This window comes from Trematomus bernacchii, unplaced genomic scaffold (genome assembly GCF_902827165.1).
Source record: "Trematomus bernacchii unplaced genomic scaffold, fTreBer1.1, whole genome shotgun sequence".
In the NCBI taxonomy this organism is placed as follows: domain Eukaryota; kingdom Metazoa; phylum Chordata; class Actinopteri; order Perciformes; family Nototheniidae; genus Trematomus; species Trematomus bernacchii.
The window spans coordinates 631,617-651,867 of NW_022987942.1; the positions used below are offsets into that span (position 1 = coordinate 631,617).

At 40.3% G+C, this 20,251-nt stretch overlaps 1 protein-coding gene across 1 annotated transcript in view; it reads left to right on the top strand.

Moving 5' to 3' along the window:
- The first annotated feature begins 6,290 nt into the window (after positions 1-6,290).
- LOC117470712 (TGF-beta receptor type-2-like) overlaps positions 6,291-20,251 on the top strand; it is a 39,888-nt gene continuing 25,927 nt past the window's right edge. Inside the window, exons 1-3 of the mRNA XM_034115556.1 lie at positions 6,291-6,513; positions 16,807-16,951; positions 17,076-17,269. Of these exons, the coding sequence (XP_033971447.1) occupies positions 6,447-6,513; positions 16,807-16,951; positions 17,076-17,269 (406 nt within the window). The 5' untranslated portion in view covers positions 6,291-6,446. The remainder of the gene's footprint in view (positions 6,514-16,806; positions 16,952-17,075; positions 17,270-20,251) is intronic.

Below are 20,251 nucleotides of genomic sequence, written 5' to 3' on the forward strand. Positions count from 1 at the left end.
TTTAGTGAAATGCTGTGGTGTTTTGTGAAATGCTGTGGTGTTTAGTGAAATGCTGTGGCGTTTAGTGAAATGCTGTGGCGTTTTGTGAAACGCTGTGGTGTTTAGTGAAATGCTGTAGTGTTTAGTGAAATGCTGTGGTGTTTTGTGAAATGCTGTGGTGTTTAGTGAAATGCTGTAGTGTTTAGTGAAATGCTGTGGTGTTTAGTGAAACGCTGTGGTGTTTAGTGAAATGCTGTAGTGTTTAGTGAAATGCTGTGGTGTTTAGTGAAATGCTGTGGTGTTTAGTGAAATGCTGTAGTGTTTAGTGAAATGCTGTGGTGTTTAGTGAAATGCTGTGGTGTTTAGTGAAATGCTGTGGTGTTTAGTGAAATGCTGTGGTGTTTAGTGAAATGCTGTGGTGTTTAGTGAAATGCTGTAGTGTTTTGTGAAATGCTGTAGTGTTTTGTGAAATGCTGTGGTGTTTAGTGAAATGCTGTAGTGTTTTGTGAAATGCTGTAGTGTTTTGTGAAATGCTGTAGTGTTTTGTGAAATGCTGTAGTGTTTTCTGAAACGCTGTGGTGTTTTGTGAAACGCTGTGGTGTTTTGTGAAATGCAGTGGTGTTTTGTGAAATGCTGTGGTGTTAAGTGAAATGCTGTAGTGTTTTGTGAAATGCTGTGGTGTTTTCTGAAACGCTGTAGTGTTTTGTGAAATGTTGTTTTGACTTGCCCTTCAGGGCCACCGTAGCTTTCCCTCAATCCACAAGACAACAGGTGGAAGCCACACACTGCGCTGTTTCAACACACTGCAAGCAGCTGCTTTCAATTAACAGTGTGAATGTGTTTGTGTTAGACCAGGATTTACGTAGCACCCAATTTCGTAACCCATGTGTCGTACTAATCATCTCAATATGTGTGGATTGAAGAGTTAGACAATTATGTGTGTCTGTGTAATGGAGCTGCTATAGGAAATGCTGGAATGAAGTTGAGTGAGTTGACTTCTTCCTGAAAGGAAATTAGTTTTGATTTGATTTTAGAAGTTGGTTTATTTCTTTCTCTCCTGCTTCCTGACCTGTTGGAAGGGTTAAAATACAAACTGCACTTTATCACGATATGGCATGTATGGGATTATGGGTGCAATATGTGCAAGTGTATGGCGATTCAGCAAAAAACTGGCCTGCAAAAATGTTTCATTAGCGATATCTGAATTTTGAAAATTCTTTTGATGCTTGTTTCTGAGGTCACTGTCATTGCCCTTAGGTACATATGAATACATTTGAACTGCCATATTTTCTATTGTTCCCGAAAATTCCAATCAATGATTGATCAGTTTATTGGTATTGAAAACAAGTGTTAGCTTCTCCTGCTTGCAACAGTTATTTTACCTAGTATTTAGTATTGTGCAAACCATTGTCTTTTCGTCTTATATTACAAGTTGTTATCATCATACCTACATTGTAAACCAATAATTATGGTAGCCACCATAAAGCAAATGTGTAATTAGGTGAAAAGGGTGCACAGAAGCAGTGTAATAACAAGTTGTTATTTGCTTTAGTTATAGAGTGCCACAGTGACGCGTCCTAAAACCCGGAAGTAAGCTTCTTCCGGTTCCCTCGACAAAAAAGCAATGCAATTTCTCCATAGGATTTTGGAAAATAGCTCGAAATAAGGTCTGTGGTTGACACACATTTAAGAGACGGATCACGTTTTGTTCAGTCGGATAATCTCCACGTCTACCCTACTTTTAAAATGTTCGAATCATAAATCGAATCGATAGATTGATGATTGATAGATTTATGATTCGAAATAAAAAAAGATTAGAAAATAAACAATTATACAATATCAACATCTGAAAATAGAGCATAAAACAGAACTAAAAGAGTATAACTATCTGACAAGTAAAACGTGATTTGAAGGGCTTAATTACAGCTAACACAATAGAAATAGAAATGGATAAGGGTCTTGAAAATATCGATTTTATTTATTGACAATGGATAAATATTTGCCTGACTGAAATGTGTGTGTGTGTGTATTTGTGTGTCAATGTGAATGTGTGTATCATATACCATCATGAGGTTAGATTTCACTGTAAATTCTTTCATTCGTGTCCACAGCTGTTCTCAACATTCCTAACACACACACACACACACACATACACAATTGTTAGCTGTGTGCTTTGGCAGCCTACTGTAAAGTAACACCACTAATACTAAGAATTACTCGAGTGTCTACACTTTATCGCTGCTGCAACTGTGTATTTGCATTAGCTGCTGACGTACAATATGTGGTCCGAAAACAGAGTCAGTAATGGCGCTTTTCCACTGCAGGACCTAGCGCGGCTTAGTACGGTATGGTTAGGCCTTGGTAGGCCAGGCTCACTTTATGCTCCGTTTCCATTACAGTTTAGTTACTGGGGTAGTAACTATAGTAACGCAGTGTAGGCGGGGCGATCCGCTGTTCGGCGGGCGGAGCGACGCTGCATAAAACTTCCGTGACGTCATCTTCAATGCGAACTACAAAACCAAAACATCAGCCGTTAGCTGTTAGCATTCAGAGCTCACAGCTCCTCATATCTGTTCAGAAACTAGACAAAAGTTAAACAAGTACAAACCACAGAGTGTCTGTGTCATGGCGAATACAGTTGCTGGTTTATTTATGTCTGTAGGCCGTTGTTGTGAGTGTGGACGGAGCATATACAACGTTAGCTTAGCCTGATCGATCCGATCTCCACACACGCATTTTAAAAGGTTTTTCGCCTGCCGTCTTGTCTGCAGACTTGTCAAAGCATTAATTCATGGTTTTTACTAACCGGTATCAGTATGTTGTTATTTCGGCGTCATTTTGAAACTTGTATTACAATTAAATCACTGTAAAATATGTTCATTTTGTTGTAGTTGTAGCCCCCTTGCCAGCGATTCTCTCTGACCAATCAGCAGTTGAGAGTGTTTACGTCACTAGTTTAGCATATTCAGCCCGGTTGTTGGCCCGGTAAGAACCTCGATTTTGGTGAAAAAGTAGCCCTGAGCTGGAACTACCCCTGGTGGAAAAGCAAAACCCGGCTCGCTTAAACCGTGCTACGTGCTGCAGTGGAAAAGCGCAATAAGTCACTGTCATTTCAATCAATAGGAATGCAGAAAGAAAACCGCGTGGATATGACTCACTTAAGAGTTTTGAGTGTGATGTGTGACTCGTGTGTGTGTGTTTGTGTGGGAGTGTGTATGTGTGTGTGTGTGTGTGTGTGTGTGTGTGTGTGTGTGTGTGGTGTGTGTGTGTGTGTGGTGTGTGTGTGTGTGTGTGTGTATGTGTGTGTGTGTGTGTGTGTGTGTGTGTGTGTGTGTGTGTGTGTGTGCGTGTGTGTGTGCATGTGTGTGTGTGGGTGTATGCATATACATTTGTCAGAAGGTGTAAGTGTGTGGGTAGATGTTTATTTTCCATTATCAAAACCATAGATAGGGACTTTTCCTATAAGACAAAAGCACCTGCGGCATACACACTGCACAAAACACTGCACTTTGGTATAACTGAACTTTTCTTCCCTTTTTTCGCATCTTAGACAGTGACTTCCTAATCCTAATGTCCAGGGGGTTGAAGTTCTCCCTGAGCCTCTCAGTGCTGCCTGGTTTGTTCAGTAACTTCTTTCTGACCTCAACATTGGGAGCAGACTGTTGTCCGGTTGGTTGGGACCATTACTCATTCTCATAGCCTTATCCTTCCACACTTGGTGTTTAATAGTGTATTTTTGAAGCTAGAGCACTGGCTATTTTATGTTCAGCCTAACAAACCACTCTTTGCAGGGCCTTCAATGGTACAGGTACTTTATTCGGACCTACACATTCCTAGAAGTGTCTGAAGTGAAACAGTCAAGGGGTCTCCCAAAATAACCCCTTTGCTATGCACTTACAAATAAAGTATATTAGGTGCATCTTAGAGATCAATTTTAATATGCATCACCTAGAATCTCTACTCCTGTCAGCTGACTGCCTTCCAAGTACCAGCTTCAGCAGATATTATAGGCCTTGCAGATATTCCATCACCATAACCTGTCCTCTCTCATCAATCCAACCCGCTCAAACACCTTATCACAATCAGCCTGTGGAACTGCACATCTGCTACCCCAAAGACTACTAAGGCCACAGCCTACTCTTTTCTTTCGAATTTTTCACTGTTACATGACTCATCCAATACAATGAATCATTGTTGTTTTCTACCGCCCACCAGGTCCTGTGCGGGAATTCTTCGAGGCATTAAATCTCAAACTAACGTCCCTGATACTGGCCACCGCCGGTATTTCTTTTGGACTTTAATATCCAGAAAGATTTCTGATTCATTACTCTGATTTACTACTGCTGCTAAATGCTTTAGCACTCTGACTGTCTCAATCCCCACCTACTCACAAAGCTGGAAACCACCTTGATATCATATTTACCAGAAGCTGGACAACATCAAACCACTCTGTGACCCCACTTCAGATCTCTGGTCAATCATAAATATCCCACTCGCTACCCCTCTCTTAAACTGACAAACCAATCTCCTCTAACACTGTACAGTACCTGTCCGCGGTAACCTTCCTTACACTTCCTCTCTCCTTCCTTCCTGACCTCAGCTGTTCTCTTAGCCCTCCCCTCTTCTGATTCCATCTCACATTTGCCTCCCAACTTGATCGCAGACACTCTACTATCCTCTCTCCTATCCACTCTGTCCTCTCATGTCTCTGCAGGTCCCACCCGGCTCCATGGTTGACTGACTCAGTGCTGACGGAACCATCCTACTGACCTCCTTAACTATCAATCTTTTCTCTCCTCTAACTCTTCTTCCATTTCTGTAGGCAAAAGCACCTTCTATCAATCTAGAGTCCTCTTTCTCTAACCTCAAAAACTCTTCTCTATTTCCTCGTCCCTCCCATTCCTTGACCCTTTCCCCTCTTACCTTCTACAGTCTATTATACAGTCATTCACTCTCATGGCTTTTCCTACCACCGCTTGGTAGGTGATACACAACTGATTTGGTCTTGTCCCCGGTCTGAAACCCATCTGCTTGTCTGGCCCACATCTCTCAGTGGATGTCTGCGCACCATCTGAAGCTCGACCTAAACAAGACTGAAGTGCTTTTCCTTTTAGGGAAGGAATCTACCATCCTTGACATTTCTATCAACATCTCCCTGACTCAGACTGAATGACGAACAACTGTCCTTTACTGCTAACATCGCTGCTTCAACCTGCTCCTACAGGTACACTCTTTACAACATCAGTAGGATATGTCCCCTTCTTACTCAGAAGACATTCGTACTCGCCTACTGTTCTGTGTATGGATTAGGCCCTTCTAACATTCAGGACATGGTTATGTCCTTCAGCGTTTTTTACTGCGTTTAAGACACAAGGCATGTTTGTCGGGCACCTACTCTCGTGTCAACTTTTCAAGTGCAATGAGGCATGTTGCGCCTTACATTACTCAGCGACCATAACCAGCTAACCGTACCATCCAAACATCTTCAAGGTGTTTTAAAAACATGTTTTATTAAAATAATGCGGTCTCTGTCTCTGATTGAATCCGCTCTGTTGTGTTCAAAAGCAGAGCCCAGGAGAGATACCTGTATGTCAGCTGGTGCCGAGGCTAACCTTCAGACAAACCGTGGGCCCTGTTGAGAGGCTACACTGCTATCCTAACACCAATCTTATATAAAAGTCAATATTTATAACATAATATAAAGAACTAAATGCCAGGGTGGATTAGACGGTTAGATAACAGTGGATCATGAATGATCATAATATGTCTTCACTGACACAGAAAGAGAGCAGAGAAAGATTCTAAGAGAGTTAGAAAACACAAAGATCATGGCAACCAGAAGAAAACGGTTGTGGTCACTGTTCGAATAGATTTTAGGATGAGACAAGGTATGTCTTGCTGCTCAGGGTGGATACCTTTTGCTGTTTGCATGTACTTCCAGTTAATTTATAAAAAGTGTGGGAGCTTGACCAACATCCATTTCTAACAGCATAACGCATACTTAATACAATGAATATGAAATTTAATGGAAAGATTTTTTTGGGGGAAACGGGGAAGTCTCAAATGCACCGTATGGTGATATTGACCACACACACACACACACACACACACACACACACACACACACACTAAAATATAAGAGTCATTTATATTTAACAATCTTAATCTTATGTTAATATTTTCTAATTTGATACTTTGGCAACACTACTTCCTGACTCAAGCCCGTTTGCAGAGAGGTAGAGACAGGAAGAGAGAGCGAGAAAACCGAAGGAGGGTGTGTGTGTGTGTGTGTGTGTGTGTGTGTGTGTGTGTGTGTGTGTGTGTGTGTGTGTGTGTGTGTGTGTGTGTGTGTGTGTGTGGATGGTTCAGCAGTGAGTCTCCAGCTGCTGAGCGGAGTGCAGCTCTTGGCGCAGCGGACTGTCCCCCCCCTCGCCCCGCTGCCTCAGAGGAGAAGGAGACCGGTGAACATGGAGAGACCGCGGGGAGTTCTGTCTCTCTGCCTGCTCACTGTGCTGCTGCAGTCCGGGACTCTGGGTGAGTACCATGAACTTTATCAAGACTATGTTAGTGGCTCCGTGTTCTGACAGTAGTGTGTGTCAGCGTGTGTGAAGCAGACTGTGCGGTAGGGAACCAGGCACGCGGACAGGTGACGCACTCAGCGGCTGACACTGTTTACCCACAGAGAGAATTAGACTTAATATCTTCCTTCCATAACATCCGGTACCAATTAATACAAGTTGTTTGCAGTGGTGGAAAAAGTATTCAAATGTCTAACTTGATTAAAAGTAGGCTACTGATACTAAACTTTAAAATTCAAAGGTGGAAGAAGTACTTGCACTTGAGTAAACGTATAAGTTCCAGAGTGTAGGAATACTCTGTTACAAGTAAAAGTCCTACAATTAAAATGTTACTCGAGTAAAAGTAAAAAAGCAGGAAAGTATTGGCATCTAAATGCACTTCAAGTACCAAAACTAAAAGTACTTATTATGCAGATTGGCTTATGATGTGTTTTGATAATGATTATTGATGCATTCATCTGTTTATCAAAGCTGGTAAAGGTGCAGCTAGTTTGAATGACTTTTTATACTGCAGGGTAGCTTGTGAATTTACTCCAGGTGTAACTAAAGTCTGATTTAAGAGTTGATTATATTTCACATCATTCATCCAAATCTGTAAAGTAACTAAAGTTACTAAATAAATGTAGTGGAGTAAAAGTACACGATTTACCTCTGAATTGTACCGGAGAAGAAGTACAAAGTAGCCTACCTTACAATTGTACTTAAGAACAGTTCTTGAGTAAATCAAGCTGGTAAAAAATACAAAATGTCAAATAAAAGTACTGCATCAAGAAGGGTACTTAAGTGAAAGTATTATAGTACGATAAGCAAAATGTACTCAAAGTGTCCAGAGTGAAATCACTTATTGCGGAAAACATTTTTTTATTATTATTTTTTAAAATCTTCACATTTACGATGTTGAAACTGGGAAACATTTTTGTGCAAAACGTTCCCACTCTTGGTTTTAGCTAATCAAATGTAATGTTTGATGGTTTCAATCTATACAAAATCATATTTTTAAATGTTTTGCTTGTGTGTCACAATCTGAATGTTTAAAGTAACTAGTAAATACATCTGTACATAAATGTTGGCAAAAGTACAAAATTGGCCTCCAAAGTGTAGAAGAGTAGAAGTATAAAGTGCAATGAAATAAAAATGCTTCAGTTAAGTGCAAGTACCTTAAATGTGTACTTTATTCGGTATTTGAGTTAATACTTAGTTACTTTCCACCACTGGTTGTTTGTTGACCAGTAATGCGGAGCCCATCAAAAGCAATGATGTGACATTAAGTAAACTCCTTGTAGAGATACTCATCTTTGTCCTGGACCGTTCTTCTGCCTACCTTGTATCTTCACATGAACTTTTTAAAGATGTGACAAAATGCAGGTTTTTTTTATACAAATATCCTAATATTTGGTCACTTTGACATTTGTGAAAATCCACTACAGTTCAAAATAGAGATTTTGCCCCTCATTGGCTGCATGGTGTTTGTTTTGGATGTATCAGATGTTCCACCTAGTTCCACATTTCCTGCATGACCGCAGTGAGAGAGTGTTTTTGGGGATATGTGTTTAAGTCTGCTTGTCAGTTTGTGTGGCGGCTGTCCCACCTTCCCTCCTCTGCCCTCACCACATGTGTGAACAGTGGCACTGTAACCGACTTGGCTGCTTTCCATCCGTCATACCAAACACCTCCCACTTCAACCGGCCATGAAACTTCCCCACGCTTGTGACAGGTGGGGTAGATTAAGCACAGCACGACAATGACAAGCCAAATTCTGCCTTTGGTTGCTGTGAACACATCAAATCATGAGTTGTACTCTTCTTCTCCCCTCCTCTTTCTGCTGTTTGTTCCTGCCCTCCTCCCACGGCAGGGCCTATTTTGAACCTGGAAATCCCACATACCAGAGGGATTGTGCGGCCCCACTGCTTTGTATGTGTCACAAATAGACATGCAATCTCCAAACTTCCACCCTCATGCCCCCATCTGCCCACCAATACACATTAACACACACACACACACACACACACACACACACACACACACACACACACACACACACACACACACACACACTTTTGTATTGCTCATGCTCTTATTGTTATTATGTTATGTTATTATGTTGCATTGTTGGAGAAGCCTGTGACATAAGATTTTCAACTGCATAATTACTCTGTAGCTATGTCAGATTGACAATAAAGAACCTTGAACCTTGAACACACACACACACACACACACACACACACACACACACACACACACACACACACACACACACACACACACTCCCCGTTTGTGTTGCTCCTGCCCACCGCTGAGTGACGCGTTGCTTCTTCAAACATCAGGACTGTGTTATTTTAAACCTTTCTTTCTTTGTGTTCTTTCAATTGATGTGGAGCTCGGGGGTCTGTCACAGGACAGTTCCTTCTTCATTTCAGGGAATCTCAGTGTCTGCGCAGATGCCCCCCTGTGCTGGGACATTCCCCAATCCGGTGCTTAGCCAAAAATAGCAACTCAAGCTATTCCATCCTGTACCCATCAAAACAAAAGGCAGAAAGGGAAACAGGAGGCTGTACAAAAGAGAAACAAATCAATGTTTTCTTTTAGGAGGCACCACACAGTTTAACCCCACTGAAGTGTCTCCATCTGATTTTGACCATATTAGTCGTCCCCCCGCGCTCTTCCCTCTTAACCCGCTTGGCTGACTCTGGGGTCAAAGAGAAGAGAGAGGCAGGCTGGGATGAAAGGAACACAGATAGGAGGAATGAGAGGATTATAGGCAAGTTGGAGAGACTGAGTTGTGGTGGTGGGATAACTTTAAGGAGCGGAGGGAGGGGGGCTGAGCCGCCTGCTGGGGCAGTTATGTAGCCCCGCGCAGCCTCCTGCCAGTTGTCTACCCTCATTTCTCTGACAGGGCGAGACCGGAGAGAAGAACGATTCTTATTTCCACAGATATTTCATTGCATTGCTCCAGAGGAGGGTCAGTGTAGCTTCACATACTTATTAAACTATGGAATGTGGACACCTTAACTAAATAAATGCTAAGAAATAGATAATAAATAAAAAAGGCTCCTGCTCACAACAGCTAGATGGCATAAGTACTTACCTCTAAAATACTGTTATTTTGGTTATGCTATATCAAATAACCATGGCACAACATGACACACAGTGATTGTTTAAATCCTGGGAAAGGATTTGACTATCTACTGAATAATTAGCTGGTGATGCATTGAGATCATCTGCAGCACATCTCCATGTTTTTCAGATATGGTGCAGCAGGGGAGCAATATTATCAGAATTACAAGAGTAACCTGATTCCTTTGCGTTATGGATTACCTCTATATCAAATGTAATGCCAATAAATTCAAGAGAAAATAAATAACAATTAGATGTTTTTTAGTTAAGTGTTTTATGTAAGGCAACAGAACAATGTAACCTTAGAAAAGAAGAAACCAAGATATTTAGGATAAAAAAATATTTTATTGATAGGAAAACCTGCCTTTCATTCAGCATATTCAGGCAGTAGTTTATACACAAATAATGAAACACATGAGCACATACTACAGTTTAAAAAAGCAGAAATAAAATCTGAGCTGACAGAAAATGCTCCGTTTTAGTTTAATGCACACAGTTTTTAAATGTACCAGTAATAGGATTAAGTCTTTTTTTTATGTAACTGTAATGAAATACATTCACCTTGTTATCCTGATTACGTAATCCTGTTACATCTAATCTGTTACTCTCCAATGATGAATTTGTTTTCTGGGATCTTTCAGTGACACTGACCTACAGTACACCTGCCTACTGTGCAGATTTTCCACTTTTTCTTTCACATTTGATCAGCCTGCCGCAGTGTTTCCTGTGGTGATAAACTGCAGTCAGCTTTCCTGTGTCACTTTGAGCTCACTTCCTCAGTGGATTTCCCAGGCACTGAGGATGTGAGGGGAGGGAATTCAGCTGTTAGCTTTCATATGACATGGAGTTGCAATGCTGCTACTGTAAGCATAATTCTGATGTACTTAGCATTTCTGTTTCAGTACATTTACTTTTTGTTGTTTAAATGATAATGATGTTATCTTTGTACACTAAGTTGGCAATGAGTCCTCTCCTATCCCCTACTCCTCAAGGTGTACATATATTCTACGATCATATTTGATATGGAGGATACAACCAGGTCAGCAGCTCTTTTAAAGCCTTTAGTGTTTCTCCTTTAGCATTGTTTATAGAAGGGATCAACAGTTCTTAGATTAGAGCGTCATGAAAGGAAGATATCCATTAGTAGTGGATGGAGAATGTGGGGGTTTCCATGAGAATATTTTGGCAGCAGTTAAGCCAGCATTTTTAAGGTGCCAAAAATTATTCAAGACATTGTGCACATGGACAAAAGATTAATATTTTTCCTCACATCTTCGAAACAAACGAAACAGTTTAGTTCTCTTAAGCATAAAAATAACTAAAAACTTTAAAAGATCTGACAGTTAGTGCGCTACAGTATGTGCCTGCATGTAAAACAACCAGAGCCAGGGAGCAGTGTCAGTCACTGCTTATGAACTCCAATCAATGCATTTCAGTTTAGCTGAATTGGCCACCATGTTGTAAACAGTCAAGCCAAATCCAAGGCCCACCTACCAGCTGGATCAAAAAGACATATTTTTAAATCAACACTTTATATCCGTCTGCCACCGGTCTTAATTGTACTGCAGTAAATTCTATTAGGATGACACTTCAGTTATTATCATAAATGTCAAACTAATTGAGTAAAGAGAGTGGGTGTTTGATTCTACATTTAGCCACTTAACCATGATTGAGGGGGCTTCTTCTCTCAAACAACAGGAGCGTTGTGCTACCGCTAAATCAATTGACATGGCAGCCCTGTTTAATCCAACCAGAGGAGGTTTGACTCATGAATTCTCCTTCCTGATGTGTGCAAATGTACACATTCTCCTTTAAGATTACACTGCTTCTGTCTATGTTTACAGTATATTATGAGACGTGTATGTTTTTGTGCATTAACCACAATTAATATAATTTCAAGACACATTCCATCTCACAGTCCAGATGAGGGCGGGATCCTGAGTGTGAAATAGCAGAGCGCTAACACCCACACACAACCTCAGACTCAAACCCTGCTGGTTTAATGCAGCAGAGTGCCACAGAGACTGCATGAATGTGAATGAGTAACAGGGAGAGTACCACAGTGAGCTCAGTAATACTTTCATGGTGTTCTTTAGAGATGCGCCAATTGCAATTTTCTTGGCTGTTACGGAAAAGTCAGACTTGCCCACTTGTTTTTTTAGGAAAAGAAGAAAAGGAATAAAATTGACATTATACAAAAACATTTTCAAATTAAGTTTCTCATTATAATATACGGACCATTAAAACAGCAGCAAACAACCGTGTGCTTATATGTATATAAAGGAGCTGAAAAGACAATACAAAGTCAAAATGTTGCACTGTTATTGCTCACAAGTTTACAGACAAAACAACTGAGTTCTCTTAGTCGAGTTTTCACCACATGAACAACATGCTAACCGTATTAGCAGAAGCCTGCTAATAACCTTATAGTAAGTGAATAAGGTTTCTGCTATTGCTACATTGAATGCTAGCAATATTATTAGCTGAAAGCTACTTCCAAAGCTAATTTGCCTTCACACCATCCTGGATGCTAGCATTCAGCTAATGTTATTAGCATAAGGCTAGAGTTTGTGTAAAGACACATTTTCTCTGGAAGAACTGAAGGAAAGAGGTAAAAAAAGGTATTATTTTAAGGGGTCATTTTGTCCTTAAAGATTGAAGAGAGCAGTTCCAGGTTTGCATGTTCTGTTAATAGATAGAAATATTGGTTAACACATTTATTCTGTCTTCTCAGTTGAGTAAAAGTGGATTTCTCCACTATGCTATCAATGCTTTGAGAATGAAAGTTTGGTGATGTGTACTCCGCGAAGGATGTAGAGGATTGAGTAGAATGTATTGAATGAGTTGGATTTGAGGTTTGTATCATGAAGAATGTGTAATTACAAATAGCCGGTTGATGTCTGTCTGTATTGTAGTCTGATGTCCATTTGTTTGCTGGTATAGAACTAGTATTCTCGTGAGAAAAGAGTTTGAACAATTGTGCTAACAGGTTTAATAGTATAGGTTGAGCAGATCATTTGCTTTCCACCAGGCAGGGAACATGGATTTTATAGTATTAGATTTAAAGTAATTGAGTGTCTTTACTGATTTATCTAATTTATGAATGCTATGTGCTGAGTGAGTGATGGAAGTTTGGTGCTCCGCCGTCATTTTTGGAAAGTGTACTTATATGGTAGTATTATCTCTGCTGTTACTCCAGTGGTGACCCTGACCACTATCTCCCACTCCTGTGCAACTTCAAGAAACCAGTTGACCGATTCAGCCAAATGCATATCACCTTTCCTCACCACACCTTGAATGCACAAGTGCATTTTCCAGTGTCCAGTGGTCTCCAGTCTGTCCAATACTGTGCTACATTTCTTTACACATTAAGGTTTCCAGATTAATCCCGGTTGTTAACGCGTTAACGTTGACAGCCCTAGTAATAAGGCTGATGACAGTTTTGCACACACAATTTCAGAAAGAACAAGAATATCAGTGGTTAAATCACACCATCTCAAGGCTAAATTAGTGGTGGAAATTAATACAAAGCTGCAGTTTCAAAGTTGAAAAGACGACATTGAAGGTCTGGAATGACTCTTAAGAGGACCAAGACCAAAACGCACCCTTCCTCAGACAGAGGAGAGGAAAACCCAGGCGAAAGCACACAGTGACTTTTCATTTTGGAGGCTATTTCATTCCCATATACTGAGCTTCAGTGTGTTTTATTGCTGCAAAAAGGATTCAGTCTTGAATCTGACTGCATGTACTTCTTCGAAATTAGTCAGTATCTAGGAAAACATCTTAATTTATTGGGATTTATTGTTTCATTTTGCAGAACATATCCTTTAAATCTTGATACAAGTAGCTAATACTGCAACTCATCTTTTAACATGACTTATTTAACATGTTTAACATGTTTAACTTGTTTAACATGACTTGACAAAGCGGAGTTTCTTTTGATGGACCTGGAGGTGTGCTTGTTTGCATTTGCCCTTCAGAGGTGATCAAATCCATCACTCTGTGCATTATATAAACTACCCTGCGCCGGTGAAGTGTGAAGGAACATCCTTCAATGTTATTTATTAACTGAATTTACTTTTAAAAAGAAATGGATAAGAAAGACACAACTTCCATGTGATGTTAAGAAAACTTACAGTGAGGCAATGTGCTGGTAAAATTCAATGTGTTAACTTATTCAAAGAGGGTTCAAATTGTAGTAACTAGTGCTGCTGTAGATCACTCATTACTTAATCGACAGTAAAGCCCATGAACGCCTTCCACTTCTTTCAGTAAGAATTAAAAAAACTCTCAATCAAATATTGAATCAAGCTAAAGTTTGAGGCGGCAGTGGCTCAGTCTGTCGGGACTTGGTCTTGGAACCAAAGGGTCGCCGGTTCACGTCCTGATCGGACAAAGATAATAATTTAGTGAGCTGATAGCTGGAGAGGTGCCAGTTCACCTTCAAGGCCACTGCCGAGGTGCCCATGAGCAAGGCACCTGGCAGCGTCTCTGCTCTGCCACCTCTACTATCTGCATGTGGTTGTGTGTGCATGTATACATCCTCTGTATTTGTGCATGTATATCCTCACCTGTGTGTGTAAAACACAACAGAGTGGGGAAAGAAATGTCCTTGTAAGGGATGAATAAAGTACGTCTTCTTCTTCTTCTTCTTCTTCTTCTTCTTCTTCTTCTTCTTCTTCTTCTTCTTCTTCTTAAAGGTAGTGGAACCAGTGTCAGCTGTTGATTTCAGCCAGAGCTGTAGTAGAAGCTGATAGACATTGCACAGTGCTGGAAGGAATTCAGTGTACTGCTCAGTGGAGCTGAACCAGGGCAGACGTTTGGCGTCATGGTGGCTTAAACTCAGACCTCCCAGCTTAATGAGCGGTTCTTCATTTTGAAACCCCCCTTTTGCACCTGTATACTACACACAGGGCTTCCATGTCATCCTGTAAGTCCTTTGAACACACAGGCCACATGGTAAAAGCTTCATTTCCAGGCAGGCATTAAAAGGCATATATCTATAAGACTAAGAGGCTAAGAGGACTTACCTGGGTTTCTCATGGGGGCTTTGAGTTAAACAGGCAGTTCTGAACAGGTCTCAGACCAAAGGGGGATCACAGAGGCAGCGCAAGTCATGCTAAAGAGAATGATGACATTGCCAGTCTGAGCTCAGGCAGCATGTGACCCATTGTACCACATGCAATACCTCTCAAGCAGCCAGGGCGATGATAAAGAGACAATGTAACTGTGTCAAAGGGATAGCTATTATAAGGATGGTTTAAGCTATATTTATATATATTTAAGCTACTTTGGGTGTCAAAATGTATTTAGGAATTCTTGTAAACTGTACCGAAAATAATGTTTAACGTGACCGTCTCCCCTTCGCTTAATGAATGATAATGGTGCCAGGTTAAAAGAAGGTTTGTGTGCATGCAACTCTGTTAGTGATTGCTAACTCACCAACAAGTCCTGCCAAGATACTATCAGCAGGTGATAACCTGCACACAGCAGACCATGTTGATTCCCGACATGCATAGGCTATAGGCCTATAGATTTTCATTTTTAATCTTATCCTATTATTTTTTATATTTATAGTTATTTGCTTTTTTCGCAAACCAAACAACACATAACTTACCTAGCTGTGAATGAAAATGCTACCGAACTGAGCGCTTGTTAGCTTAGCTGGCACATACCTTTGAGGTGAAGGAAAGCAGGCTGCTGTCTTTATTGTTGCACTGACAACCAGTAGAATCGTGGTAGTCGTTGCATGTCAGTAAGCGGTAAAGCAGAGGACACCAGTAGATTTGTTAGCTTGCAGAATCCCGTTAGCTCTGGTTATATTAAGTATTTTAGGGAAGCGCTTGCGTATTTAATGTTCAAATGAAAGAGTCCCATTTTTAGAGAGTCATCAGATGCGGCGCTGGTCTGCGGTGGCGGGCTTCCAGCAGGCCGTTGCTGCGCTCTGCCGGCTGTGAACACTGTGTCGAAGCATAGGGAACATAGAGTTCTGGTTTTATTGCAATGACATCATAGGTCACAGACTACAGTAACCAGTCAATACTGTACATTGAATCTTCAGGCGGAATGTACCGCATTTCTGAGTGCAGAGACAGGAAGTGGTTGTTTTTCACACCCAAAGAGGATAATGGGAACAAAAGATCAATGGCTTAGTTGCCATGAGGAGAAGTTCCAACAATGAGAGGAAAGGTCATTTCCATTTCTAAGTCTGAGCCTATTTTATAATTATGTCTAATTACCCTGAGGTCATTTCAAACCTTTCATATTTGTAGACTTCACAGTTGACAGATTTGTTAATTTATCCCTACGTTCCGAAAAATCTAAAGCATTTACAAAAGACCAAGTAAATGATAAATGCATAAATAAAACATTGATTGACATTTTTTCAGAGAAAACTTTTGCAGTCTTTTGGAAGACATTTTTGAAGATTATTTGGATTATGCATCTAAAGTAGTTTTGATGTTAAAAAGTGCTGTAGCTTGGCACAGTCTGCCCATGTATTCAGCTGTGGCTTTCACTGTTGGTGGTTTGGTGTGGTTGTTGCTTAGTTTTGTATGGCTAAACGTTTTCCTTTAGGCCTATATAGCACATTGTTGATACAGTCACAGTGCAGCTCGATGATGGTTTGTGGCTGTCTGTGTTGACATTTGTTGGTCCAGACCACTGTGTGCTTTACAGTATATAGTTTAGAATATCATACATACTAGGTCAAATCTTTCCCTTGAGAATTATTTTACAAGAACTTTCTCTGATTTGTTTAACATGATGCACAAAACTTCCATCCAATTAGCGACTTTGTGTATAACTTGGAACCCAAGCTTTAATTAGCATTAATGGGCTCAGCAAGTTTCATGGCAATCTAAGAAATACAAATTGCTAATTCCTGTGTAGAGGTAGACATTTTTACCCGATGTTGTTTCATACCGCCACTCTTTCGTTCTGTGACACACATGGACTTACTATTGATGTCATGTTACAGATCAGTCACACAAATAGTTTCCCTTGCTATATATATTCATCAACCTGTCAACATATTTCTACCTCTAGCCAGAGCAAGAACTGCCATTACAGTACATTGCTGATAACAGAACTTGCCTGAATCATGATGTACTGTGTGTATGTGTGTGTTCTGCAGGTATGCCCCCTTTATACCCTATGAGTCAGCTCTGTATGTTCTGTGATCTGGAGCTGTCCTCCTGCAGTGGTACTGGGACCTGCATGTCCAACTGCTCCATCACATCCATCTGTGACGACAGCAACGAGGTCTGTGTCTCGATCTGGTAGGTACCTGAGAGCAGAAAACTGCCTTTAACTCTTAGATGTGATTAACTTCATATGTTTTTATATATATATATATATATATATAGTTTTAACCATTACATCTGTGCTCTGTCTGTCTGTTAGGAGGAAGAATGAGACAGGCTTCTCCATTGAAACCCTGTGTCATGACCCGTCCAAGCCGCTCTATGGTGTTATGCTGGAAGACTACAACAGCTCCACCTGTGTGATGAAGGAGAAGAACACAACGAGTGGAATGGCTCACTTCTGCTCCTGTACTGACGAGGAGGAGTGCAACAACAACATGTTATTCTCTCCCAGTGAGTACATGAAACAAACGCCTTGTATTACTTTTTTAACCCTGATCTTGTTTTCGGGTGATTTATTATTGTTGCTTTTGTTGTACTTGATTTTGCAATGTTCCTCTTCACCGCTGTCTGGTAGAGAGTGGAGAGTTGGGGAGTTGACATCAGCTACACTCGGTGAATGAATGCTTTGCAAGTAAAATCACCACAAGTAAAAATAATAATGCATTTTATTTATAGCGCGTTTTCTGGAAACTCAAAGAAACTTTAAATAGTACAAAATCATAAAAATAGAATTAAAACAACACTCTTACTATATATAAAACATAACATTATTTACAAATTAAAAGCAGTTCTGAAAAGGTGAGTTTTGATTTGCACATTGGGACCAATCAGAGTTGAATATTCAACAAAGCTGTGTAATAATCCAGGACTAAAAACATGCAATATTTCTTAAGTTACATCTTTAAATTACACTGAATTAGAATAAAGTACATGTGTGTGATCATGGTATTAAAATAACTAGACAGTGCAACAGTGAGTCTCCCTGAGAGACACACACACACAATTAGGGGATTTGTTGAGAGTAAAAATCTCTGAGAATATGGCAAACGTATCCTAAAAGTATGTATGTGATATGTTTTACAGCTGCAATGAAGGTTTTATTGTGACTGACTTCACCGGGAGGAATCAGACACATTATTTTAACAACAGACACTTTCAACTAACCTAATAAAGACTAACTATAAAATCAGCGGTTTATTTGTTAAAACACCTGTACTGCCAACAACAGCAGAACGACACATCTCCACCCTTTCCTCATACTTCAGGTGTAAATGAGTAACCAGGTGTTTGCTTTTGCGGCTTTCTTTTATTTATCAGTACATTTTATTTCACAACTGTTCACAACTGTCATCTTCTTACTCCATCTCCTTCCTGCCTCTCTGACGTAGTCCTCACCCACTGATGAGAAAAATGTTTATTTTTGCGCGTGGAGCTGCTCATGCATTTCAGATGCCGTTGTTGGTTTCTGAGGTCCTGTTGTGGTTGCTACTGTGTTGAGGAAAGACTGGAGAGTGCACTGTCATCACAAACAGGAAGTGGAAAAGTAGTGTTTGCATCACAAGTAAACAACATGCAGCGGGGGTGTTCCGATCTATGTTTGGCTGCTGCCTCGCACACTGCAGAGCAGAAAAATGGGCTGCTGTCTCACACCATTTGGTGCGTGTGTGTGTGTGTGTGTGTGTGTGTGTGTGTGTGTGTGTGTGGGTGTGTGTATATGTGTCTCATGGTGTAGAGAGCTCAGACACATGGTTTCCTGTCTGTGTTTAACTCAAATCAGAAACATCTCCATAAAGAAAAATAAATGTGCTTACAGTTCTGTTTCATATGGGTGTTGAGAGATGTATCCATAGATCTCTTCATTTTGCTCTCAAAGTGCACCAGATTGATGCTTTTAACTTCAACATTTAAAAATGTGCCCCCCTAGAGGAGGTTAGGACCCCCCTAGAGGAGGTTAGGTCCCCCCCCACTTAAATCATGTTCACATGGATAGGAAACTAAATACATTTGCACACATCTTGTGTCCATAGCTTTCTGTTTTGGTGGTCATGCCACAGCCGTGCACGTGAATGCATGCGCGAGTCATGGTAAAATATCTGGATTAAGAGGTTGCTTTTTCTTTGCACAGCATGAAAGAAAGGCGAAATGAATGGGCTGTGATTTTAGTATTTTTAAGCAGAGGTCAATCATTTGTACGGCCCTCGGAGGATGTTGAAAAAATTGAAATGGCCCTTGAGAAGAAAAAGGTTCCCCACCCCTGGTCTAGTGGGGGAGTTTTATACACTAAAGGTGTGGAAATTCTCTGGCGTTATAATATCAGCGCGGCCGCGGTCAGATCAACCCTTTTCTTAATCAATATCAAGCCACGATTATTGTTTTTATTTTAAATCGTATAATGTCTGTTTTTTTGCCGTCCGTGAGGAAAATAAATGAGGCTCAGAATACTGAAATATGTATTTTTTAAATCTTTTTTTCCTTCTAATTTGTTATTCTTTTCTAAATAACACACTGTTATTTACTCAACAATAACACACAATTATCCTTGTTTTTATTTATTTGTTTAATTCTATAATATCGGGCTTTTTTGCCGTCCGTCAGGAACTGAATTAAAAAATAAAGTCACCTGAAAGTAAACACACCCACTGAACTGATTACCCAAGATCCTCAGCTATGGTTGAAGCTCGGTGATTGGATGTTTTAGCCGCAATGCACATTGGGATATGGTGTTGATGCGATATGAAATAACTTTCGACAGAATTGCGTTGCCAGGCAACAGCTTGGGGTGAAAACAGTATTTCCGGTCTCGAAGTTTGCATAGTAATCTGCAGTACTCATCAACTAAACACATCAGTTTATCCTTGTTAATTACACAACATTGATTGGTTTAAATTGTGTAGGCCTACAATGCTTTTGTGTTTTCCCCCTTCGACTTGGAGAAACAAATAGTTTTTTCTGAGTTTAGGATGGCCGAAGACACTACACTACCCATAATCCTCAGCCATCGTTTGGGACTACAATCCCTTTGTTTGACAAACCCTGTGATTAATCTTCAAGCTCTGTGATTGGATGTTGGAGTGGCAGTGTGCCAAGGTTACGCCGAGCGCCAAACAGCTCTATGAAATGGAATGAAACCACGGCAGACTATCCAAAACTGGACTCCAACGGGTCCAGGCTATTTTGCACATCCCTTTCAAGATTTCAAGATTTCCTAAGGTTTATTGACATATCATATACACAACTACGGTGTAGTTATGCAATGATGAAAAACTTGGGTCGCAGGTTCCTCAACAGTGCATTATAAGACATCTATCAATATGTGTGTATACCTCCACCATTAAACTGTCATATTCTGCACATTTCTTATACTATCTACATACATAAGAGTATAATTAATATGTATAATATCAGTTAAAATAAGTGCTTCAACATAGTTAA